The 27,656-nt window shown below is 40.9% G+C and overlaps 1 protein-coding gene across 1 annotated transcript; it reads right to left on the reverse strand.

Annotated features, from left to right (window-relative positions):
* PCSK1 (proprotein convertase subtilisin/kexin type 1) lies at positions 1 to 27,656 on the reverse strand. The gene is made up of 14 exons (XM_055791683.1): positions 27,320 to 27,656; positions 25,376 to 25,480; positions 21,767 to 21,877; positions 19,326 to 19,472; positions 18,810 to 18,886; positions 16,840 to 16,928; positions 12,629 to 12,801; positions 10,155 to 10,367; positions 8,914 to 9,014; positions 7,702 to 7,935; positions 6,064 to 6,221; positions 3,930 to 4,063; positions 1,943 to 2,104; positions 1 to 451 (listed from the first exon to the last, which is right to left on the reverse strand). The coding sequence occupies exons 1-14, from the start codon at positions 27,497 to 27,499 to the stop codon at positions 89 to 91; spliced, it is 2,247 nt and encodes a 748-aa protein (XP_055647658.1). The 5' UTR covers positions 27,500 to 27,656; the 3' UTR covers positions 1 to 88.

Below are 27,656 nucleotides of genomic sequence, written 5' to 3' on the forward strand. Positions count from 1 at the left end.
AGCATACAACAGACTTTGGAAAGAAAAACAACCCTACGTGTAGGGTGGGGAGAATGAATATTTCCAACTCAGTGCCATACCCTGTAGTTTAGTTTCCTTCATTTATAATATCAACCAGCGCTTGCAGCAGTCTGTCATCTCTATGCTTGTATGGTTTGGCGTTGTAAAAAAGATCAACGTAGTCACTGTATAGACTTTCTTCTGAGTCTCTCAACTGGGAGGGCTTGTTTAATTTTTCGAGGGCTCGATAGAAGTGTTCATATGGAATATTTGACTTCTCACTTGCAGTCTTCTTTGGCAATCGCTTCTGAGCCATCTGTCTGCTAAAAGCACTCTGCAGCAAACGTACCATTGCCTCTGATGGGATTTTATCTGCTGCTTTGTCACTGCTGCTGCTGGTATCTTCTGTGACTTCTGTTTTTTCACTCAGGTTCTCCTGTGTTGTATGGTCCTAGAATACAGATTAGCATAAAAAAGGTTAGGTGTCAAGGAAAAACTGACTGGATTAAAATTTGCTCTGATTAGTGATTTCCGTCTATGTGTGGGTAGATGTTATTTTTTCATTCAAGAGCCACTTAGCAGCTAGAAAAGAACTAGACCGTCATACACCAAAATGGACTACCAAAAGGACATTATTGCAGAAAATCTCAAATCTCCCCACAGTGTAGGAAGTTATAAATTCAGACTCCACATTGGCAGAATACAACGTGTCATTTTATAACAGGATTTGTCCCAGTATTAAAAGACATGTCTCGTTGTACTATGGGAGACAGCTCCTCAGCAGTCTAACTGAAGGAAGTATATGCAGTGCAGATGGCAGCTCTGACTGTGCCACACACCCTAGTGAAAAGGACTGAACCAGTGCTTCCATATAAACCTTCTCTGTAGGTGATCTCACCTGGGAAAGGACAGTGAAGTATGGCTAATCAGGGGCCATGACACAGATCTTCAAAGACTAATGCCAGATACAGATGTACAGTTGGTGAGAGGCATGATTCAGCAGTGTTTATTATGCCTCCCACACTGACACAGCAGTATGTGGCTGCATAGCTTCCTCATTTACACTAGGATTGTCTTCCTGACTAAACATCCGTTTTATGTTCATCTGGTTCTTATTTATGTTCACCAATACCTCCTGAATCCACTTTTACTTTCTTCCAATTTATTTTTTTGCACATGGCTGCCACATGGGTGGACACTTATCTAATGTATTTGAAGACCATAATCATGTCCCCTTCAATCTTCTTCATAACCTGGCTGAGGAAGGTTAACCTCTCTGTACATTATGGATGGCCTAATTACTTAATAGGGAGACAAACTGATGTAATGTGATGAATAAAGTATTCCAAAGATGTTGACATAATCAAGCTTTGTGAGAATGTACAATGCTACCAGCCTGTGCATCCACTGTCACTGTCAGAAGCCTGTAGTATGTTTAGAGCACTCTGCCTGAAAGGTAAAGAAGGGATGACAATGGAGCTAGCAGCAACAGATTCACCTAACCACACCTTCTGAATCAGTGAGTCCCTGACTTTTGTCATGTCTTTTTCTTACTACCTTCCTTCCAAGCTCCCTGGAAGCACTCCAGCAGGCAAAGCTCCTTTCAGATGTGACACTTTTTCTCACTAGAATTACATAAATATAGAGTGTCTGTCAGAGATGTGTTCCTCCCTCCTTGTACCACTCAACTACATTAGCTACTGAGTTCACTGCTTCAGTAGCAATATCCTCCCACCACCCTAAAACCCTTAGATGTTGGCAAATGAAAACAGACATTAATAAAACTATCAGTTCTTAATATGGATAAAATTACAATACACAATTCAAAAGTGGTCAGGGGTTAGATGGAATGAATACAGAATATGTGTATTATTACTAGGAAAATGTATCGTTTTCTTATAAATCAAAAAATAGGTAAGGAAAAAACCTGCTTTAATACTACCTCTACAAAGTCTGTCATCTTCTCCACTCCTCTTCTGTCATTTTGCACAGCATTGTAGGATGTGTATACACGTGGCTGCCTCATATGTTCAGGGTGGGTAGCAGTGCCATGCAAAATTAATTTCCAATTTACAAACCTTCCTTCATTTTGTATTCTTCTGGACTAAAAGACAAGTGTGGCATTAGCGTAAGTTCTCAGGACGTAAGAAGAGGAGACAGGACACTTGATCATAAAGTAGATGGAAGTAACTAAAATAAATTGTAAGGTTTTTACTATCTAAATTCAGACAATGATTTGTAAGCACAAAAGACTGGTATATTGAAGACAGGACATATCAGAAAGTGGGATTTAATACACTGGCTTTACTCAAAAAATACACATTTTGATGCAATATAATTATTAATTAATCATGTAACCATGAACAGAATTTTGTCACAACACAGAATGCTAAAAATTACTGAAGTAGTATTCTGTGTTAATAGGATTTGTTCAATAAGCCATTCCTTGCCTTGGCAATTTCCTCACAAAAGTTAACATCGGAATAGCAATTTGGAATAATACTCTGTAGTGGTGTACCACAGCAATCTGAAACACAGCATGTGGAAGTGAGCAATACATGCTTTGTCCATTATTTTTGGTAGCAGTATTTAAATAGTAGAAAGTGGGAGACAAGTATAGAGAACACTAAAATGTTATTTTACCAAAGCTTCTTTCAGAATTTTTGCTCAGTTGTTTATAGTGACTGAAGATAGCTGCTGAAGCTCTTCTTGTCTAATAGAAGTCTACACCAAAGTTTACATACGCAACTTACATGACAACTAAATTATGAGTAACTCTGCCCAGGAATCTGTGATTTCAATTAGGGTCATTAATATGAAAACGTATTTCAGGAACCACAAAACCCTATAAGCTGAGGAAAGCTTGAGGACAAAAAGCTTGGTTTATTTTAAGTTTCATGAACTTTTCAGTTGAAAATGGAAAATGAGAGATAATTACAAGCAAAATGCTCAGCTTAACTTTGTTCCAAAAAAATGCATTACATTAAATACAAAGGACAGGATATCTGTAACCATGGGGTTATCTATAAGCCTGCAGTATTAACACTATATGGTTGATAATAATATTTACTTCTACTGCCTCGTCCATCTGCTGAGTACTTGGCATTATCCTCCTGTTTACAATTTGAGGCCAACAGGGGTTGGAGGCTCAGTGTCTGATAGGAAGCATTCAGTTTCTGGCACGATCTGACCCCTAATGACAAGCTTATTAGCAGACAACTTTAATGAAATTCTCCACAGATGAGTGCATTTCATCACCCTCTCTTTAAAGGGAATGATTTTTCAGTTGCCTATCAAGCAGCTTTATTCTGGTGTCTCACTGTTGTAATCTGTATTCCCAGGTGATTTTAGTAAACTTATTTCTGTCATATGTGTAGATTTCTTGGCTTTAATCCTTAAACATTGTTTGGCAGTAATTAAGAAAGGAGTTAGGGAAAGGTATACATCAGAACAGCTCTCTGAGGTCACCAGAAATTCATTAATTCAAAAGGTTTTGAGTTAATGAAAATTATACACATGCACCAAAAGAAGACTAGATCTATCCTGTGTTCTTTTCTGCAGAGAAACCTAATTTGCAGTTAATCATAGGTTAATCTGATTACATATTTCACTCCATGAATCACAGAAAATTATATTAAGTGATTTCTTTCAGTGACATATAATGTGTGGAAAACAAAAGCACAATTTTTTTTTTGACAGGTACATGTCAGTGAAGTGAGGATGGTGCTTTGCACTTATGTAAAGAACAAGAATATCTGACCCTACTTTTTCCTTTGATTTTTAAACCAGGTGGATGTTTACTTTAAATACACTCTTGCTGTAGCTTGTTTAATGAGAAGACTCGGTATTCAACATGTTTGGTAGTGGTTAGTGATAATTTATCTGTGTTAGTTTCCAAACACAGCTAGTTAACATATGTACATACTTACCACATCAGTAATTCTTAAAACCCAGGTGCCTGTTGGATTCTCTCCCCATGTATGAACAGACATGAAGTCCCAGTTCTTAAAGCCATTGGGAGATTTATCTCTCTCTCTCTCAGCCAGTAAGACAGTGCTGGTCCCTGTGTAAGTGCAAGATCAACAGTAGTGACTCTTCTTACATGCCGGCTTTGACTTTTCCCATTGCTCAGCTTGCACACTAGTGAATAGGTAACCTGGAAAATACACTATTTAACAGTGGCTTGTGGAATGGGACACATGCTATTTCTGGGCTAGTGGTTCCTTTAACTATTTTCATAGCAGTATTTAAAAGCATAAAAACTATCACATTAGGTCATGCTAAAAAGGTACATCTTGCTCAGTGTTCATTCTCTAACAGAAAAAAGTAGTGCATGCACATAAAGTAACGTAAGAAACAACCAGCATTTTCCACTGAAGAACAGTTAAGGAAATTTCTGAGATGGAAGTTTTGAAGGCAAACCAGCTCATGCAGTGGTGTGAAACCAAAGATTTACCCTGAATTCATCACTGTTTTGGTTTTGGTTTTTTTTTTGGTTTTGTTGAGTGGATGGAAGTTGTTACAGCCTGGATTTCCAACAGGGTGAAAAGCATTTGTACTGTTATTATTATTACAAAACTGCTGCAGTAGACAAAGTATTTCTGCAGCAGAAGAGATTCTACTGCACAGCAGGAAATATGTTGTGCTTGTTTGCCTAAAAGGAGAGAGCAAGGGAACTGTATTTACATAATAAGGAGCAATGAAGCCCTAGGGAGCCTGATCACAAGCTATAAATACATTTACAGGTAACACCATAAATATAGAAAAGGAATGACATACATTCGGTAGCACTGTTTTGCAGAAAAGTGGAAAAAAACAAGAACCAAGGGATAAACAGTTTAACGACGATGGCAACATGATACTGTAGCAGAGGCAGTGGCACTTGACTATTGCTGCCTCAGCTAAACCCACAGAAATACAAAGATGAAGAACATATTACTGTAGTCAGTCTTTCAAAAAGCTGTGTTTCTCTAAGATGAAACCATGCTTCCTACATATGAGCAAGAGAACAGTGGGAGGGAAATACCTCTACAAAAGGTAGAATGACAGCTACCATTGCTGTCACCTCTATGATGTACCTAGAGACAGTCCATACATTCACTCCCAAACTAAAACTTATCTAAGATGGAATTAAATTTGAAAATATCACCAAGAGTCAAAGATAAAACACCTCACAGCAATATTGCTCCCATAGGACAAAAAGTAAACTCAGAAAAGGGAGAATTAAGATTAGTCTTAAAGGGAATCCCAGACAAAGCAGGGTTTGGAAATATACTGCATATACAGTATCTTAAGCCTGCTCTCTAGTCAGGTCCTGCCATAATGATGTGACCAAGGCTGAGTGATTTATTATCTGTGAATTACTAGACTAGCCTTTAATATCGGTAAATTAGATCAGCTTAATGTTTAAATTCACACCTGAAAGCTTGTCTTTTTTCCCCAATAATACTAGTTGACCTAAGAGACGTTACTCTCTACAAAGTCGTTTATACTCATTCTCCTGGTTTGGTTTTCTTTTTTCTCCTTATGGTGTTATTTCAGGGCATTGCCAAGATAATTTGCCATATTCAATCACATTTAGTATAGATGTACTAAGATGCCTAACAGACACTATGTTTTTAAATACACCGATGGGGAGACACAGATACATGAAATCTAGGGAGTCAGATTTCCTCAGTTTTCCATTAGTTTGTTAAATCACAGTAAGGCTGATAAGCACTATTGAACTATAATTTGTTGTCTGCCATGAACTGTCAGGTCCTGTTGCCAGAATGAAAACATATGAAAAACAGTGCCTTCATTTCCTGAAGTATGATTTTCAAACCTCTTCTCACAAAAATAGCCCAGAACACATGAAGGCTCAAAAGGGGTTTCAGAGAACCAGTTCTCTAGTTCCCAGGATGCTTTGTCCTCACAGCTCCTGTTGGAGGTCACTAGATTTGCCTAAGAATATATTTAACTCTTTTTTTAAAACCACTGAAGAACACAGAGGTGGGTTTTTTTCATTAAATAAACGTTACACATTACAGCAACACAAGCAAGGCATGCCTTTGCCTCCTGTACCTGATGGAGATACCAGAGTGACGTGAAGATCACCTCTACGGGAATACTCAATTGTTGCTTCAAGCTGCACATGCTCCAGAGATGCAATGGAGTTTTCTTGACCCTCACAGGCTTTTGTGGGAATTTCAATAATGACTTCCTCATTTGCTCTTAATAATCTGGCAAAATTACAGGAGTTCTTTTATTACTCACAGAAACTTTTGATTCTGGATCATTATCTGAAGTGTAAATGACACATTTAACACCCATTTGAGAAGGATGAGAAAGGAAGAAGTAAAGACAAATTCCACACTCATTATAGTTTTGAATGCTGCAGTCGAAAACATAGGAAGTTCTGGAAGCACAGATAATATTGAAGTGGAAAAAGTGATAGGCACTGCGTAAGACAGACTTGTACAACACACCTTGGAAGGAAGCAAGCAAGTTTGATCATCAAGGGTTTCCGTCAACGCTTTGCTGTCCAGCAGAGACTACAAAAAACCAGTCTTTGCAAGCAGCTACATCACACAACTGTATCACTTATATTCAGATCTCCAGAAGGGCTCTTATCATTCAATTAAAATACTGCAGCAGGCACAGCTGATTTAACCCTTTGGAGTCAATGCCATCTCAAGAAAAAAAAGCCAACTTCTGCACCATTCTCTTTTCAGAAAGATACACTGCATAGCTTTCTCTGCACAATTTCCATTACTTCTAATGAAAATGGGGTATCTAAATTACCATGTAAATAATTCTAAATTCATAGTCATGGGATCTTTTTTTTATAATGTAGCATAGAGGACTGCAATAAAAAAACATAAAGTACAACACCCATCAGTACCAGATCAACACTCTGTAAAAAGGAAAGAGCTCATAAAAGAAAATTGATAGTAAACCAGCATAAATAAAAAGGTTACCAAGCAGTGACACTCCAAAACACTATAATATGTTTCTACAGAGAGATTTTTGGTGCACTTATTTCAATCTTTGAAACCGCTATATATTTTCTAGACAATAAATCAGTAAGTGAACAAGTGGAGGCAAAAACAATCTAGATACCCTTATTAATTAACCAGCTTAGTGCCTAATTACAACTTACCTGTATGTTGAGCTCAGTTTAGGCTCACTATGCTGGAAGTACTTGTGAATGTGGCTGGTAAGTCGTTTCAGTGAGCCTTTGAGACACTTGCGTTTCACAAAAAATGTGTTAGGGAGGTGACTAAAGCTCAGTGTATGACCTTGATTTCAACATATATTATGCCTGTCACAGGAGAATTGCTAAGAGCAATTACAGATGTTTCTTTTCAAAAAAGGCACTGGGAAACCTGATATCTTTTTATCCATCTGCTGATAGAGGTCTAAGTATTCATATCTTATCTGATCAGGTTCAGTCTCAGTATCATCCACCTATATGCTGGCTGCACAAGCAGACATAATAATCTTATTCTTTGTTAAGGCTTCATGCTAGCAATTTCCATCAGTTTAACACTAAAAAAAGCAAGCAAACAAATTCTCTTTGCCTATCCCTGAGGAGTACAGCAAGGCAAAACCAAATGAATTGCAAGAAATCTCTTAGTCTGGTTCAGAGCAAGCTGAGCAGAATATTAACCCTCAGGCTCCAATAAGATACACATAAGCTTAGTTAATGCAAATTCTTACCTTGGTTCAAAGCTTTTGTCTTTGACAATACACTCTCTCTTTTCTGGTACACCTTTCCATCTTTTGGGATCAGCTAAATCTACCAATGCATTGGCATTGAGTAGTCCAAACCCAAAGCGGCTGTTGACCATCAGTCCCGCTCCATTCTTTTTCCATCCTGGATTTCCAGCCAGTGGATCGTATTCTGAGGTCCACACTACCAAGTGCTGCATATCCCTCCATGTTAGATTTGGGCTGTTGAGAAAATGTACCTGGTTAATTGTTTCAGGGCTACCTATCATTTTTCTCTCAATTATTAGACTGCAGCCAAACATGCTTTAAATGTATATGGCATCCCATTATTTTAAAATACACATCATATCACAATGCTTATCCTCACAATACTGCTCCAGGTAGACAAGATTTCCATGTAAATGAAGAATGAGTATCTAGCAAGATTAGGGTCAGATTCTTCAAAATTATTCAGGCATTTAAAGTTAACTAGCAAAACTAGTATTTCTCACCAGTCTTTATGGGAACTGGACTTTGAAAATTCACAGGGTATTTGATTCTCTCTGCGATTAACTCTACTTTTTAAAATATGGCCCTAAGTATATCAGCTTACGTCATCAAAGGAGTATGCAATAGAAAATGGAGCTGAACCTACACCATTAAGTACTAAGCCTAGTCTTTAATACTTGAAGTGTCTTCTGTGAAAAAGCCATTGTCCTGTCCTGTCCTGTCCTTTTTCACCCTAAGTCATACATTCTGGCTACCAGCCCTACAGGATCTGAACCTGCCTGCTCCCTGCCCGCTCTGACAGTCAGGCTTGGGTACCTTCCATTTTAGGTCTCGTTATGAGCAGAAAAGGTTCTGTAAATTGACTAGAGACTTAAACTCCTTCAACCTATTGTCTTCAAATTACGTTCTCCTGATACATGTGCAGCCTCACCACTTTAAAGTGCAATTGACCAGAACTCAGTAAACAATTGTTGCCAATGCACAAAATAGACTAAAATTCCTCAGTCATCACTTTTTACCTATATGGGTTCTGCTTTGCTAGGAAAGTGTTGAGGCAAGTAGCTGCTTATTTTTCTCATCAGGCTGAGCAAGTCTGACCGACAAGTGGAGCTGCAGGATGAGATGGTGCGTCTTCAAACAGACAGCATTTTGGGGAAGATGGTGGTGTGGCTGAGAGAGATGAGTTTCAAAGGTAATTGTATGACATCTTACTTTGCTTCCAATGCTAGAGCAAAAATTCCTGCTGCCAGTGGTGCAGATGCAGAGGTCCCAGTGTGAGTCTCCGTACATTCATTGTGAAGATCAGCACTTGTCTGACAGAAAAAACAAAAAACCCCAGACTGCATGAATAAGCAGTTGTAAATACAGTCATATCCACACTCACAAAATAATCACTTATCCTTTACTTGGCGCATATTAATACATTCCTCACCAGCAGAAGAAGTGATGGATGTTTAAATCTGTTCATATTTCAATCCACTCTTTTACTTCAACTATAATTTTTGTATCAAAATGCTTTGTGTTGGAACAAAATACTCCCACACTGAGTATCTTATTTTATTCTAAGGTTTCACAATCAAGTGTTTCAGGCTTACTGGTGAATCATAAAAACAGATCATTGTGTTGGGCCTAGAACATTTAAAATTACTGCTTGCTAGAAAATTGCTCATAGGATTAGTACTGGTGTTCTGCTCCCTCTTCAGCAGAACTATAATTTGCAATGAAACATAAGCTTTATTTGGAAATTAAACACCAAACTCATCTGCACATATATCTACATCTCGGGTATGAAAAGTATGCACTTAGGAAGGACTGATCTCCTGGCTAACTTGGAATGACATCATTTTAATCCCCATCAGTGCAGTTTAATGTAAAATTATCACCCACCAGGGCTGAACAAAAATTATAGGTACTTCAACATTATTTTATCACAGCAATTTTCTTCAGTACAAGTTCTTTCTTGCACAGTTAACGAAGGTACACAGACTGATACGCCTGCTTGCTGCGTACCTTTCACAGATCTGGAAGCACTATTGTTGGCTGCTGCAATCTTACAAAAGCAATGTACACCAGAGGTACTGACTCATGCAGTACACTAACTTCTTTTACCTTTTACTCTCTGTCTCTCTTCATTTGCCCTTTCCAAAGAAAAGGACTGTATGAAACCATGCAGAGAGCTCTGTCATACACAAACAGCAGACAAATTCAGCATGCCGATTTAACTGCATTGACACAATGATTTTGTTTAGCCATTGCTTCACAGTAGAAGATGTTCCAGGAATACAATCACTTTTTGTATTACAAATGCCTCAATGTTTCAAGGCAAAAGCACTAAGCATATGAAACATAACATAAAGCAGGCGCTTGAAACCAAGCATTCAAGAGCTCTCACTTGTTATTTACACATACAATACATCTCTATATTTGTTCTGAATCTGGTAAAAACAACCTACAATTCTTTGGTCAGTATAATCCCCACTGCTGTATGCTGTGGCCAGAGTTGAAGAGCACTTCTCTGCATACCAAGGAGAAAGGCCTTGCTGAGAAGCACTGCTAATGGAGATAGTGTAGATACTATCAGTGTAACCATCACAGTCACAGTTGTCACCCTGACGGCCTCCATTTCCAGAAGCCCATACAAAGATGGAGCCTTTCCCATTTCGGCCCTAGAGAAAATGGAAATGAGTAGTTATCAAAAGAGATATCAGTCCCTGTAACGTATTCTTACCAAGTGGTGTTGCCACCCCTCCCCCCACCCCTCCTCCCCACCCCCACCCTCCCCTAAGCCTAATAATTTTCAGGTAGAAAAGGATGATTTTCCATAAGCACTACAGAAGACAGAGATAAAAGAAACCAGCTATCCTACCTCACATCCTACAGTATATCTCTATCTGACTGGTCTAGGTTTAGTGTTCCAGGTACAGCAACTTTCCTCAGAATAGGCTTTTAAGTTAAAACCACAGTCTGTGTTCAACAGGTAATTTTTCCCACAAGCTGATGTTTTGTTCCCGACCATTTCTAGGAAAAATGCCCATTATTTTTAAGAAATGGCAAGAGGTTATTTCAGTTGTCTTTCCTGTAATCACAGAGCTATGGGTAAGCAGTATGAATGACGTGAGTGATATGACTTTTCCACCAACTTATTTTTTGTAAAGAAGCCTTTCACAGTTGTCATTCCTTTGCTGAAACACACTGAACCAGCAAGTGCATCTGACTGGAAACCCTCCCTTCTCTTACAGTCTCCATACATAACCACATTCATTCCCTGCTCTGGTCTCCAGTGTGTAATGCAGGAGCAGTAAGCTAACAACCAATGCCAGCAGCTGACAGCATGTAAACCAGCACAGCTGTCATAGGGGAAACACGTATCACACTACCTGGTCTTAAGCTATGCTAGTCCTTCAGGTGGAAAAAAGCATGTTCCACATGAAAAGCAGAAGTTCCTGTGTTGTTCAATATTAATGTGTATGTACATTCACTGGAAACTGCAGTTGAAATACAGATTTTTATCATCCCACACAGATGCAATTTGAAGTTATTCATGCAAGTGCTAAAGCACTGCAGCACTTAAAATATTAAAAGAAACGTTAAAAACATTTTAAAAACATTGAAGAAAAGTATTGGGAAGGACAAGCCATGTCAATTACAGAAAATGAGATAGTATCTTTCTCTGAGAATAAAGGCTGCAGTCCAGAAAAGCACTGGTATATGTACAACACCTGCTTTGATTTCACTTAAGAATGCTACTGACACCTCTTGGATGCTTAAGGCTAAGATTAAGCTTCAGTGCTTTACCAGGCCAGCAGTAAGGTGACAGGGATGAAAGTCATTGGCAGCCCCAGCTCTGGCTGACTTTAAGCAGAAAGGAGATCATCTAGATCCTTGCAAAAGGCAACCTGACAACTGAATGGGTAAATTTGCTCCCCTTGACTAATAAAACAAGTTGTAAAACACGACACATTCTTCACCAAAGAACCTGCTTTTTCAGAGTAAGACAGCTGAACATTGGTACCCTAATTATTGCCTTTAAATCTCTCTTCTCTTGCTGTCTACCTATGGATTTAGAACTCTGTTCATCACCAGCCCACTCCTCTTGGTCTCCATTCTTCCCTCGAAGTATGTTTGTCAGCTGTCAGACTGTTTTTTCTTTTTCTCTCCTGTCTGCTAATGTTAACTGCCCTATTCCCAAAATCTTTTTTCTTTGCTTCTGTCTTTCAAACTTTCCTCAGTTTCCCTCCTCTCCCATCTCTGATTCAGTCTTCCTTTCTCTATTAGTACCTGTCCATTTTTAGGTATCTTTTCACCTCACTGCCAAGAAGAGTAGTTTATTAATACATCCCTGGTAGCTCTCAGTTTGCACCCTGCTTATCATCCAACCAGATCTAAAGAGAATAATATAAAAAAAGAACTGTAAAAACAGTGTTTCCACCACTCTTCATCATGAATTTTTACTATCTTCATTTTAATTGGATCATGATACACACCAATTTATAAACTAATGCAATTAGCACAATACAAGCCCATCCACAGGGTGCTAAAATGCATCACTATTTCACCCAGCAAAATATTCACAAAGCAGAAATTTTGTATTATATTTTATGGGCTTTCAGTGCAGAAATCCAATTACTGTTCAGTGCAAAACAAGCAGCAGAGAAGGATGGGGGTAGGGCAAGACAAAGGCAGCAAAAGTAAGGATGGAAAAAGAAAGCTTATCTGTGGCAAATAGCAGCTTAAAACCAGCTTAGAAAGCCCTAGCAAGTGCTTTTTTAAAAGTCCTGTTCTGGCTGGTAATTTCTCTGACTTGTACCATTAAAATCTATCTCCTTCTTTTCAAATATGTTTGAGTGAAGAAAGCATAAGGGTATCAACCATTTTAAAATTCTGTTCTCTGCCACGTTTCATTGTATCTTTCTCTTAAGCATCATACCTGTTTAATCCCATACTCAAAAGCCTTCTGTGCCAGCCTTCCGGGTCCCTCTACAGTTTTGCCATCGTCATTAGGGCCCCAGCTTGCGCTGTAAATATCCACATGTTCTGGATTGAAACCAATGGAGCTGGCTTCAATAGCATCAGTGACTATTCCATCCAGCATTCGTATACCTTAACAGAAAAAAAGCAGCAGACTGGATTTACTTTCTGTTCCCTCCTCTTTGTCTTTGTTAACTGTTGGTAAAGTTGCCAGCAAAATTAAATCGTAACTACTGCAGACACAGCCTACTGCTGTTCATGTAATACTGAGGACAGTCCATGTCAGTGTGAAACAGTGCACTTACACTTCCTTTGCAGAGCTCAGTGCTCCTACAAACATTTAAAAAAACCAAAAACCCTCTTAAAATATTGGCTGCCCCTTATTTACTTCTTTCTCTCTCTCTACAGAAACCCAAGATGATGACGTTTTGCTTACTGTCCCTGCTTTTTCTTATTGCATTGAGCATTTCCTTGACTTTCTTCCTCTCTGTGAAATCTGTAATAAAGGCTTCTCAAACTGCCAAAATGTCACTAAAATTAAACAGGTTTTGTCAACATTACTTTTATGTTTAAGAGTTTAGTTCAAAGGTGTTGCTCTGAATATTCTGACTAAAACACTCTGTCCTCACAGTCATCAAAGATTTGCTGTCTTTGTGATGCTGCTGTTACACTAGCTCTTCAATCTGCACCACAAAAAATTCTCACTCTTGTTTTACTGCCGCATTTTTTCTACTGTGAGCAATCCAGAGACGGTAGAGATATCTAGCCATTAACATTTTATTAGAAACTGAATGATCTAATCTTCTTTAGAGCAAGCCTGATCTCAGTGGTACTTAAAATTCAGTGGCAGACAGCAGTTCACCTGCACTGGATCTCTTGCTCTGCAAATCCTTAGCTTCCAGTGCTGCAGAAGGATAGAAACAGAGGAAGTCTGTCAAAATGCGCACTATGGCATGGCTCTCCCAGCAACAGCAGCAATATAAGAGCCACAGCAGTCAGGATTCAGCCTGTTTTTTCAAGTAATAAAAATGTCTGGGTTCTCTTGAACTTGGCAAGTTAGTACTACAGCAGCTGCACCATTATCAGTAGTTGGTGAATTATGAGTACTCATTTTCTAGTATTTTCCACAAAATGAGGATTTTTCCAAAGCACGGCAGGCAAAATGTGGCGATTCTATTAAAACAATAATAATAATAATAATAAATAATAAAAAAAATCCCTTCGCCCTCGCAGCCCAGTGTCTTGGTTTTTTTATACTATCAGGCAGGGAAAAAACCCACAAAACTATAAGCATAATTCTTTTCCCAAATGACTGGCTTCTAAGACTTGTAATAACTCTGAGATAAAGCTGGGCTTTATTATTTCATATTAATTAGTGGCAAAAACAGACAAAGGAGTTATCTCCTCAACCACTGCTACTCCACTATCACCTACAAAGCTGGGAAAAGAATAAAAGAATCAAGGGTATATCCTGTGCCTCAGGTGGCAAACCCACCACTTACCCTAGACAGGCTTACACTCATAAAATTTTGAGTAGTCATTTTTCAGTTGGCTCAGAATTGTGAGTATCTCATACCAGTGCACTGTGAGCAAAGATCTGCCTGTGTGGAAATAACTGCAAGCTCCGGGTGTGAGCTTGCAACACATAACGAGATACTGGGAATGCAGACAGTAGTGTACAGATACTTCCCACAGAAGAAGACAAAGCCAGCTCTGCTGATAAATAATGTAATAAGGAAGAAAAAAAGCACACTGACAATACACTGATGAAAACAGTTCAAGAAAAAAATGCTGTCTTGTCTTTGTGATCACCAAAAATCCTGCTTGTTAAAACTCGGGGATTTGATGACTGCAGTGGTATTTCTTTAAGCACTCCATTTACGCCCTCTTGCATAAACTCTTTCCTATTCTTGCACATGCTTGCTCCCATCATCAGTCCCACAAAATCAAAAGCGGGCAAAGCCCAAGGTAATTTCAGACACATACATGTATCTGCCTGGCAGAAGGCTATTTTTAGCCACACGCTACTGTGCAGGAACTCTCAGCCCAGTCCTTTGTAAAATGGAGCTTCTTAATCATTTGATTTCCATGGCAGCACCAGAGAAATATCATAGCACAGTGCTATGGTTAGGTATGCGTGAAAATATACACATCCTGCTTTACTCCAGAGGCAATCAATACACACACACTTCTTAGCTCTATACAGAACAAGAGGTGAACGTTAAGGAACATTGAAAGGTGTCACTTTGAAAACTGGCATTAATTTTTTTTCACACAGCGCACAGAAAAGCCTATGGGATTCACAGCCACAAAGTACCGAGACTAATCAAGGTTTCCAAATACAGCCAGGCACCAATGTGACCAGCGAGAACACTCAGGATTATTAAAGTCAGTATTTTCACAGAAAACAAAAAATTTTGAGTGTAATGTTTTGTTTTACCCATCAAGACAAACTTAAAACAACCTCTGATGCTGCAGGTTAGAGAACAAGGTGTTCCATACATCAGGGTTTCTCTCCCTAAAGCAGCTACTGCTGACTAGCAGAGAGAAGGCATTGGTTGTGGACCGCTGGATTTATCCTATATGGCAATTGCTACAAGCAAACAGCCACTTAGAGAAGTCATCCTGAACTAATGTCAAATAGAAGTGTGTAATGTGTCATTTCATGGATGTAAAAAACCCAAACCAAACCAAACCAAACAAACAAAAAAAAAACAGAAGAAAAAAAGCCCACGAAGAAATGAATCCTGTATAGCTTGGAAGATCAAAAAATCCTTCCAATGTTTACCACTCCAGATTTACCTGAATCTTTTGAAGACTACTCCTACCTTCCATTGCTCTTTGAATGTATTTTTGTTACGTCCCTACTTTAATCAGGCTGGTCATATTTAACAGCTTACAATTTCTTTCCACTTTTCAATCTTTCTCCTCCCCTGCACAGGTATTTTCTGAGTGATGTGGATTGCTGGACTGCTTTTTCTCCTGTTATTTTCATGTTTTTAGACAAATCACTCCTGCACAGATCTGTAGTCTCCATTTGCAAATGAACACAAAGCATATGCAAATAACTGTGGAAGAATCTTCTCTGTAGATGCAAGTGCCTTAAAATATGGGCACAGCGGGAGTTCAGCCATCTTCGCAGCTTCATCCATTTTGCCCTGCTTTGAAAATTTGGCATCTTCATCTTATGAGTGAGATATTTTATTTAAACAGGGCATGACAGAATAATGTATTATGGCAAAGGCAGACTGCAAGGCTGACATCTATGACAGCTCAGCAGAGTAAATGGGAACCTACAAACATAAGACTGAAATGGTGGGAAAGGCAGTTATGGGTGTCAATTGCCACTCATCGTCCCTTTGTTTAAAAGGAAAAAAGGGAGCAATGGAAAAACTAGGACTGTACAAGTATCTTCCTCTGAGCTAAATAACCATTTGCAACTGATACTGTGATCATGACTATTTCATAAACCTCTAATGGATTAAACTTTTAGTCACCGCTTTAAAAAAAGGCAGCATTGATTGAACGGCAAGCAAGACTACTTATTTTCAGAATTAACTTATGATGATAGTAGAGAAGTAAGCTGCTGAAAACAAAAACCACAGCACTTCCAAGTATCTTGACTGACATGACCTTTCCAATGTAATTGTGTAGATGGAAACAATATGCTGCAAGAAAGGCTGGGTATAGATTTGTATATTCTTACTTTTACTCCACTCAGTCCCTCTCCTCCCCAATGCCACTTCCTTCTAGGATAACCAATTATAATAAGTGGGTTCATCCTTCCTTAAAAGATACAGTCTAATCTCTGGTTACAATACAGGTTGTAGCTGCTGTTATTATTGCTTATTGTTACTAGTTACTACTGTTGTTGGTGTTATTATCATCACCATCACCACCTACAATGTTGTTGCTGTTGTTTCTACTTATATTCAACTGATAACCAAATTCCAGAAAGTTCACTGACATTCAAGGAATGCTGTCATATAGAAGTAACACTCTGCACTATGGCCAGACAGGATTTTTTAGCCTAATACTTCAAGATTGATGTTTTCTGAGAAGGACCGATCATTTGTATTTCAGATTAATGGTAGCTGAAAACACTCAGCATTTCACAGGATCTGTCTGGTTCCATACATATTAGACATCTAATTATTTTCCTTTTCTTACCTCCAACTTTTGAATTGTAGGCTACTCCAACTCCACATTTTCTGTTGTTGGCCTGCATAGCAATTTCTCCTGCACACCGTGTCCCATGCCTGAATAAATATAGCAAGAATAAACATCTTATAACATCTTTGTGTAATGTACACAAAGATTCATTGCTAACCTTCTTGATTTGATAGAAGTCTTCCTTTAAATGAATGATCAAAGAATCATTGTGAAGAGATGATAAATATCTTACCTAGTTTACACTGAAGTCCATAGACCTATTAGCTACCAGTATTTCAGTAGAGTGCAAAAGTAGCATAAAAATATGGGGCTAAAAAGTTGCTAAACTTCAGAAGGAAATATGAGACAGGTCTTTTTTCATCACACATTTAGATACTTCTTTTTAAATGACTGCATTTATTTAGGATTTCAGAAAGTGAGCCTTTAAAGCATCCTTACCATTGTTGCATTCCTCTTGTAACCAATTATTTTCTATGCAGTTCTTTTTTGCCACAGTTGATTCTCATTCCACAACACAGAAAACCTTAATGTAAGTGTAATCATAAAAGATTGTAGAAGAGTTGTGTTATTTAATGCTACAGATTGTTACTCAAGGAAGTGTCTAAATGTTTCTGGGCTGAACTCCATTTACTTATTAGTAAAGATTAGAGGTAATACAGGTAGATGTAAGAGACAATGTCACCAGAACAAGAGGGTAATGGCTTCTTGCTCTTACAAAATGCTGTAACAAAGTAGAAATGTCATTTTTCAGATGTCTTATTCATGGGATATTCACCCTTGTATTCGTTGTTTTTTTCCCCATGCACTGATTTATGTTGTGGGTGCTACTGTATAGTCTGATAGACAACAGGGAACCAGTGCATCAGCTTCTTACTGTATCTTCATTGAGTAGCAGCATCCTAATTGGTTTAAGAAATTGACTTTCTTCTGTGTACCAGCTTTTACAGAGGTCCATGCTCTTCTCCTTCTGATGGACAAAACCCCTACCTGAACTACCATGGACACACCTATGTGTGACAGATCCATCAACATGTTCTACAGAGTATCAAAGAAGTATCTCTAGAGAGGGTATCAGACAAAATTTCTCTCTCCTTCCAAGACACACAAGCCCACTATGTGAACTGCCTGGTTGTCTTGCATTCAAGCCTTTCAAAACTTCCGAGGTTATCACCTTGAGGACATGGAGGCCAAATCTGGTCTAAACGAAGCTTCTATTTGCCTCAGAAGAGACAGAAATATTGTCGCAGGACTGCATGTAACCTCCTCCAAGGTCTGACCGTGTGTCACACCCATATGAGAGGTCAGAAGCTTGACTTCACCTGTCATTACATGCACTGGGCTAGATGTTCTGTTGGTCCAAAAGGTAGAGCCAGAACCAGAAAGTAGTGTCCTTAGCTACAAAAGCTGATACGAAGGGAGGGGTTTCTTAGTAGCTTCGTCTAAGACACAGTCTCTTCCAGAGGCCTTCATAAAAGACATATTCTTTTAAAATTCGCAGAGCAAGGCAGAGAACTAAAGTCAAAATCTGCTTAGGAGGTATCATTCTTGAAACACACACGGTGACAATGAACAGATTGTTCCCTTCATCTTACAGAAATGTATCAGAACCTTACATATACAAACATATTAAGAAATTCAGGACATTATAGGCAGACGACAATTATGAAGCTCTTCATCTGGGAATTTAATTTCCTTAGTTTCCAGTGTTAGTGCCAATGTTATGTGCAAATGTTTGTGCAAACTGAAACACAAGAGGTTCCTTCAGAACATCAACGAACACTTTTTCACTGTGAGGGTGACCCAGCACTGGCACAGGTTGCCCAGGGAGCTTGTAGAGTCTCGCTTCTTGGAAATATTCGAAAGCTGTCTGGGTGTGGTCCTGGGAAACTGGCTCTACATCTCCCTGCTTTAGTACAAATTAATAATGTACTGTTTTGTTCTCTTCACACAACTAGGAGGCTACTCACTTGTTTTCGTTTGTTGGGTCATATCTAGGAAAGGGATCATGATCGTTGTCATTGAAATCGTAACTTGCCTTTGGATCCTACATTTAAAAAAAAAATTAATTCAGACAACTAGAAATTGCATTTTAAAACATGTAACAAAATGGGCTCTAGAGTCCATATTTATTTGTTTGGTATGCCTTATGTTGACAGCAATCAAGCTGGTAGAATTTGATGGGCATTAACAATTCCATACATTTTTCACATGGCTTTAGTAATTCAGCATTAAACCACTGTATACAAACATGCCTGGGAACTAAATCCACTGGGGGAAAAACAAGACAAAAAACCCCACCCTGCTAACATTGCGAAGTAACATTCAGCTTCCTGTGACACAAACCAGGTTCCAAGTCATGCCTAAGATTTCAGCCTCTGTGCTGTCAGAGCCAACTTACAGAACAGAAAGCAATCTTCAGAAGAGTGTCAATCAAATTTACAATTGATTAATTTATTCCATAGCATTCTAACACCCAAACATACATAGTTAGTGTAGATGTCAGTGTGATTCCACTCCAAGCCATCGTCTAGTACTGTGACGACAACACCTTTGCCTGTAATCCCCTTCTGCCATACAGGCATAACATGGAGATCCAATTTGGGCAGGGATGGAGTTATTCTTGTATCTTGCTAGGGGACAGAAAGGATTAAGAGTTATTCTTGTATCTTGCTAGGGGACAGAAAGGATTAAAATATGTCAACATTTTGATCCATTTACACCACACAGGTTCAAACTCATATTCTAAAGATGCTCTAAACCATCCCAGCCTGAACTTGCACATTTTGCTCAAATTTTGCAAAGATAAAACAAAAATTAGTTTCTTCAAATACTTGTAGCACTGAAAGATTTACCCCATTACTTGAAGAACTCTGAAGACCACCTCTAAACAAAGAGCATCTGGAATTTATTGGAGGCAGGCAGCAGAAACATGGGAATGATAGGGATGCATCCATGAACCTTGGAACGTTGAGTTAATAATCAGACCTGCTATGTTTGTTCTTTTCACTTGATGAGAAGCCAAGACAGTGCCCCACAGTACAGTGAGCTGCATTTTCTCCAAATGTGTTTTCTCCTTTGACATTCAAGTTAGCCAGAGCAAAATAATTAATGGATAAAACAATTAAGGTAGTCGTTTGGTTAGGAACAACTGTGCTGAATCACAACTTTCTGTTTACTACCCTCATTAATGTTCCTGTGGTAAATCAACTGGAAGCATGAATCATCCTACAGCCTTCTCTTCCACAGCAAGCGCTTTGAAGAGTAGCTCCTAAATAGATTTTTTTTTCTTCTTTAATGTTAAATATGCAGTACATACATCTAATCTAGCGAACTTGCTTACAACCCCCATAAAAACACGGATGTAAACAAAAGCATTTTCTTTCTGTTTCTCTGTGCAAAATTGCATTAGTTGACCACAGGTTTTCCGTTTCTTTGTATCTGCAGGAACATTGCATAAAATATGAGACTCAGAAAAAGAAATTTGTTACGGGTATTACCCTTCCTTCATTTTATGCTTTATTTTCTGACTGCTGCCACTCAGGGAATTATTAGAGGCTTCAAGTTTTGTTCTCTAGAATCCATCAAATAATCATTTTTTCTGGTGATGTGTGAAGGTACACTGAACAGAGATAGAAACAATTGCCATCAAAGCTTAATAATAAGGCAATAATAAGCTATTTACTACAACGAAAGGAACATATTTTGGAAGAAAATATTTAACACATTCATGCATTTAATCAGAAAAAAAACTCAACAGGTACTGCAAACAAGGGTAAACATGTTTCTGCTTCCTGTGTGAAAACTAAAGGGAAAAGAATGAAAACCACAGAAAGGTTGAAAAAGGAACTATGTCTCCTGGAATGCAGGACATTGCTTTTTTCACAAAACAGCTCTTTTGAATTCTGTGTGTGTTTGTGTGTTTGTCCAACACACCTTGGAAATTTCCTGCTTCCTAATGAATACAGGCAAAGAAGCAAACAGAAAATCAGCTTCAATGAAAAGTTAGATTCTTAAAGATAAACCATTTTTTATGTTGAAAAGAAGTCTGCAGGCCTCTTCATAGAAATATTTTATGCTATGTGGTTTGTAATCTGGTTTTCTTAGCTCAAGCACAGGAAAGAGAGGGTAAAACACTAGACAAACAGCCTAGCATTTGGTCTGCTTTCTCTAAGCTGAAATGAAGAGCAAGAAAGGTATTTCCTGCTACTTGGGCCACATTTGTGCTTGACCATTCTCTTTGAGTTGTTATACCCACCTTTAGTCCCATCCCTATTCTGAGTGAAAGCAATGAAGCCTAGGCTGAAGGTACAGCTAGTTGTGTAGTGGAAATACAGACTCTCGAAGGAAGCCATATGAAACACCAATAACCAACTGTATTTCTGAGTTACCACATGCAGACAGAAACTACAGACCTCAGGAAATTTCTTTCCTTTGAGGTTCTGAACATGTGAGCTGTAGAGACCCTCTTCTATTTCAATCCAAGAGTCTGAAGGTGCTTGTCACATACATGCATATGCTTTTGTTTTCGTCTGGAGCATGCACTCTGCACTGCTGATTTTAATAAAGAAATACAGGGCCAGCTTCAGACATGTAAGGGACTTCTTATATGCCAAGAGCAAATAAATACTTTTAGATTAGCATAAATGCAGCTTTTAACTGTTGCACTTTCTAATATCAACACCCATCCTAAGCAGCAGCCTGAAATGCCTTTTAGAATCTTTGTACAAACGACACTTTGAAGAAAATAGAAGGTTGCCTGGAAATATTATGCAAGGAGATCTCCCATTTTTATAGCCTATGCTAATGGGAGGGAGCCTTCCATTTACTGTCTTCAGTGCAATCATTCCGATACTAGTACAATACTGCAACTGATAGCACAACTGAAATTCACCATCCCCAGTTCCACAATGAAACAAAATCTTACCAGATACCACTGCTGATTCCACATAGGATCATTGAAAAGGTTTTCTGCTGAGTCTCTCATGGTGGCACGCTTAGTTCGCTTTTTTTCATACTGCTGCTCTGCCCATGATACCTACAATTATTTGTATAAATATGACAAGTAAGCCTCCACAGGTGAGGACTTTCTCAGCCTAAAAGATAAGTGGATTCCTCACACAGCAAAACTTTGATGCCTAAAGCAAAATGAGCAAAGTTTGATGCAGGGAGGAGGATTATTTATACTGTAGTGCAATATACTTCGGGGAGGAGGACCTGGTGAAATCACAATACTACAGAATCAATTCCTAGAAAATCATTAAGTACAAGCTACCAGTAGATCTCCTGTGAGTGCCACACAATGCAGGCTTTCATACCAAATGTGCAGTATGATTAGAAGGTTATCTAAAGAGTGGTTGTTACCAAAACAAGCAAAACCACAGCCTGCTTCTTTCTCCAACCTACATTTTAATCCCTATCTATTTCTATTGGGAGTTTAAAGGAAAGGAGAAAGATTATCTCTGGCTTTGGTCTAGCAATTATAATGATGCTGCTACTCATCGCCCAGCTGGACCTTCACGTCTCCTTCCCAGTGGTGTTTTGAAGTGTGATCAATTAGTAAGCTATGAATATTGGACTAACTTTATCACGGGCATAATTCCATTTAAGGCAACTGAAAGCCAAAATGCTTCAGGGTGTTTTGCTAAAGCACTGATACAAGGAGTTGCACAGTGTTTGTGCATGGACACAGCAATCTCTAAGTCCCTAGGTTGCATTTTAGAAGTGTATCCCACTTAGTTCCCTTGATTACGTTACTAAACCCCGTTCAAATCAAACCCTAATTCTGACACCTCACTCTGGGCTGTGTGCTCCTTTTGGAAATGCGAATAAAATGTTATTCATTGCTAGTACCTGGACCATCACTCTGACACAGATCAAGCTAGTGGTTTTGATCTCAGTTTCCAAATGAGCAAAGCAAACTCAGGTTCGTTAGATTGCCAGCACCCTGCTGCAAGCCTCAAGTGAACAGGATGCCTTGGATCTAACCTTCTGCTTTGAATGTCTGAATAGATTTCATTATTTTTCTCTACTGTCACAGAATGGCTTTATGGTCCTTACACCTATCACCACATATGGAACAATAAGAGTGACTGAGAAATTAGAATGATAAATAAAAGTACTTTGATTTGATGAAAATACGATTTCCTAGTGAGAGCCTAGTGAAAATTCAATATCAGAACATAAACCCTTTAAAACAGTAGCTATGCCAGGCATGTTCACTGAAAGCTCTCTAATGCTATTCCCTTTGCTATATATTTAGTGTTAAAACCCCTACAAGCCAAAGTCACTCACAGAAGATGAATACACGCATACAAGTATCAGTATTTTAAAGCTCTCTATTGATATCGAGGGCCATACACACTTGGGCACAGGTTATAGCAATTACCTTTATCTCTCTTTCCTACCCACAGCAAAGCTTGGCCTCCTCATCACCCAGCAGTAATTAACAATTGACAACTTACATGCTTGTTTGGTTGGGGTTTTTTTTATGTGGACAACTGCACTGAGGGAAATGAGCTGAAACTACCAAGCACATGTATCAGACAAACAAGCCAAATGTTTGTCACTTAGCTGCTGGGTGAAGTTCCAACCATCCACCTACAGCAAAAACCAAAGGCCCTGTGCCAAACCTCCAGTCTCTGATACAAAGCAATGAAGATAAACTTGATTCAGGTCTCTTTCAAGAATAGTGCAAATACTGGAAGAAGTTAGGGAACCAGATAATTATATCCCTTCAATATATTCACAGCTATTACCTGTTTTAAAATGAACACTGGGACATCCATAGGAAGCAGATAAATATTCAGATCACAGCCAAGTTTTAGCCCAGCTTTCACACAACATACCGTAAAATTCATGAAAGCATTACACAAACAAAGGCAGGATTCCCTTCTCTCTCCCTTTTTAAAGATTGAATTTAAGTCTCTTAAAATAGGCTGTTGTTGAACTAGAGTAGCTCTTTGGAGCAACGGTCCATGTATAACCAACTACACAGCATTACATGATTGCTTTGTGTTTATATACTTATATTGACATAATTACATCCAATTCATTCACACAGTTAATTTGCATACTAGATGGTAAATAACAGGGAAATTAGACTCAAATTAGGAAATCACCTGCAGCACTTTGAAGCTCTGGTTTTGGATCCAAGTATGCAAGTCTGCAATGTTTGGCAGTCATGCGTCTAACACAGTTGCTTCCATTCTACTTATGACATTAGAATTTGGCATATTAAACATGGTCATTCTTGCCTGTGTGAGAGATGCATTCAATGTAATATGTCCAAAAAAGGGAGGAACTGCAACCAAAGCTCTGCTCGTGAACACTGTACTATCTGATGCCATTGAGCATCTGATCATAGGTATGGGTATAACTTAAAACACTGATTTACACTAAAGCTGTGGTGTTGGACATCCCCAGTTCAGAATGATTTCACCTAGAAGCCTTTAACTGTTAAACCAATGATTGCAAGGAGATAGACGGGAGTGTACAGTTTTGAAACAGAACAGGCAAAAAAATACCCTGTCTCACCTCCTCCTTTAACTCTTGTAGCTACATATAGAGTATTTCCTCCTAGAAGACACTTGCACCTAAAACCTCCTGATAACCAATTGCTCATTCTCAAGTGATTTTGTCCTCCTCATATGATATATTTCTGGTTTTCACAATTAGTTTAGTTCATGTTTTGGACTGCTCATGTTTTTACAATGCTTGTTGCAATAATGCTGATTTGAAATTCAAATTCCATTGTTTTGAAATTTGCCAGAAATTGCTTTTAAAGAGGGGTTAACAGCATTCTGGTCTGCTTCTTCAATTTGCCACCCGCCCCATTTTTTTCAATATATTTACAAACAGACATGCTTCTCTGTTAAATAAAGTCAAATAAAGGGGGAGTCTGTTTCACCAGTGGATTGTACCTTAGCTCCCCAGCTCTCCAGTGTGCGGGCTCCCCAATTGCTGTGTGATCCCAGTGTATCAAAAGACTGCAAGCCTAGAACATGTGATGGATCCTTTGAGCAAGGGTTTTAGCTTGTCATAGAAGTGAATCCAGCAAAACCTCAGCCCTTAACCTCCATCTCCTTTTTTTTTTTGAATATTCAGTTGCTTTAAACCAAACCTAATTCCCATGGTAATTATTCAGTTGCTTTAAACCAAACCTAATTCCCATGGTAATTGCACAGACGTGGCCTGATTAAGCTTACTGCATCTATAATTTTTACTTTGAATCAAGCCCTGTGGTTCCTCATTCGTATTTTCATCAGTGACAGACCGACATCTAAAATTCCAAGCCTCTGCAATGCTGCATATCTTAAATCTTCATTTGGAAAGCACTTGCAAAAAGTATGGTAAGGGAGGGTCAGAATCTGCCTGTTAATGACAGAATAATAAAGTATTATTCAGCATGAGTATGGATGGCTGAATATATTAGAATTGCAAAATGAGGAAAGCCTGCCTGTGACCTCATTACAAAGCTAGCAATAAGGAGACAGAATAAACAGAGCGCATAAAAAAGAATAAATATAACACTCACCCGCTCATCGTCAGAAAGTCTTTTAGTGATATGAATGGCACTTCTTCGAGACCGTCTTGGATGGCTTTTATGTCTGAATAGGTAGTGATTTTTGAGTGATCCAATCTGTAAGACACAGCCATACTTTAAGTATTGAGAGATGATTATCTCCCCACTGCAAACAAATACCAACAAATGCAACTCGACTGAATTCATTGTGCTTAAAAGACAAAAGAGCAAGAAACTAGCCTTTAGATATTTCAGTCTGAACTAAACAACACTCCTCAAGTAGCAAGTGCTTATCACAGTCTCTGCGCTGCTAGAAGAAATAGGAGGAATAATTTCATTTAAGCTAGTGAAGTAGCAGCTGTTACTACTGCAGTACTCAGTAACGTGGCACTTGTAGTAGTGACTGGTATACTCATGGACATACCTTGACATGACCATGTTTCGGAGGACAGGTTTTATGTATGTCACACTCCAGTTTTATCTGCTTTTCCTGGGTTCCAGCTGAACAGGTGTAAAAAGCTTCATGTCACTTCAGAAACTTCACTGCAGGGTTTGTTTGTACAGGCACCTACTGAACTGGCATTTTCACTTGCGCAGTCACTGGTCACCCAGAACGCTGGGTGTACCGTCCTGGCTTTAAACATCCCTCTTCCCTAAGGAGGGGCTGTGTGAAGTCAGTGAGGGCGAATCCACTGACTCCAGAGGCAGAAAGAAAGCCACAGAGGCGGTGGGATCACACCTACGTTTGACAGCCTGAAGAACATGACGGTGCCAAGGCTGTGGGGCCGACCGTACCGCCCGCCCGCCTGGGCAGGAGGCCGGGAAGGGGCTGCCCGCAGCACCGGGCCCCGCCGCAGGGCCGTGACCTCCACCCGGCGGGGACCGCGGGCCGCGGTGCGGGAGGGAGGCAGCTCTGCAGCGGGGGCGCGGGATCCCCAGCGCTGCCAGACGCGCCGCCTGGCGCAGGACCCCCGTCTGGAGGTGGGACGAGGCTGTTACCTCAAGGCGGTTACTCATCCCTAACAACGCTGACGTCACGGCATCCCAAAAAAGCGGCAGGAGGGCCTGCGGGAGAGGAGCCCCGCGGTGGCAAAGGGCCTTCGGGGCGGGGGGGGCGGCGCGGAGCCGGAGCCAGGGCTGCCCGCGCCTCCCTCCGGCCCGGGCTCCTGCGGGAGGGCCGCCGCGCCCGGCTCCCTCGGGGAGAGCGGGGGTGCCCTGCCCGACAGTGCCCGGTCCCCTCAGGGAGACCGCGGTGCCCTGCCCGACAGTGCCCGGTCCCCTTAGGGACAATGGCTGTGCCTGCGCGGCCCCCTGAGGCGCAGCGCGGGCGCCCCGCCTGATCCCTGCCCGGTCTCCTCTGGGAGAGCAGAGTCGCCCCGCCTGATCCCTGCCCGGTCCCCTCACGAGCAGCGGGAGCGCCCTGCCTGATCCCTGCCCGGTCCCCTCAGGAGCAGCGGGCGCGCCCTGCCTCATCCCTGCCCGGTCTCCTCTGGAGAGCAGAGTCGCCCCGCCTGATCCCTGCCCGGTCCCCTCAGGAGCAGCGGGAGCGCCCTGCCTGATCCCTGCCCGGTCTCCTCTGGAGAGCAGAGTCGCCCCGCCTGATCCCTGCCCGGTCTCCTCTGGAGAGCAGAGTCGCCCCGCCTGATCCCTGCCCGGTCCCCTCAGGAGCAGCGGGAGCGCCCTGCCTGATCCCTGCCCGGTCTCCTCCTCAGCGAACGGCGGGGACCCTGCCTGTTCCCCTCAGGGAGCGCCAAGCGCCATGCCCAGCCCCGCACGGTTCCCCAGGAAGCGCCGTGCGCGGCCGGTCGCGGGGCTGCCCGCCAGATGCGGACCCGGGCCGGGGGGGCTTCAAACTCCCGGCGCCCGGCGAGCGGCAGCCGGGCCACAAGTTTCGGGCAGGCCGACGCGGGGCAGCTCCCTCGGGGCTGCGCGGCCGCCCCCCCCGCCCGGCTATACCTGTCCCACGAGGTCGTAGTCCAGCTCCTCCGCTATGGCTCTGGCGGCGTCGGGGCCCGCCGGGATCTCCGCCGCCCACTCGTTGAGGAACTGCCGCTCGGCGCCGCCGCCGCGGGCCAGGCAGCAGGCGGCCAGCAGCGCTAGGGCTGCGCACCGGCCGGGCCATCGGCTCCCGTCCATGGCCGCGGCGGGCGGCGGGCGGCGGGCGGCGGGGCGCCGCGTTGCTAGGCGAGCGCGGGAGAGCGGGCGGCGGCGCCGCGGGTCCCTGCCTGCTGCCGGCGCGGCTGCCCGGGGCTGCGCGGCGACCAGACCCTCCGGAGCCGAAATGGAAATGAGT

Source organism: Falco peregrinus, chromosome Z, assembly GCF_023634155.1.
Source record: "Falco peregrinus isolate bFalPer1 chromosome Z, bFalPer1.pri, whole genome shotgun sequence".
NCBI lineage: Eukaryota > Metazoa > Chordata > Aves > Falconiformes > Falconidae > Falco > Falco peregrinus.

Coding starts and splice junctions, on each gene's coding strand:
- PCSK1 (XM_055791683.1), bottom strand. CDS start 27,499: ATGGACGGGAGCCGATGGCCCGGCCGGTGCGCAGCCCTAGCGCTGCTG. Junction 25,481..27,319: donor ACTACGACCTCGTGGGACAG/GTATAGCCGGGC, acceptor TGTGTCTTACAG/ATTGGATCACTCAAAAATCA. Junction 12,802..16,839: donor CTACAATTCAAAAGTTGGAG/GTAAGAAAAGGA, acceptor TTTTCTGTTAAG/GTATACGAATGCTGGATGGA.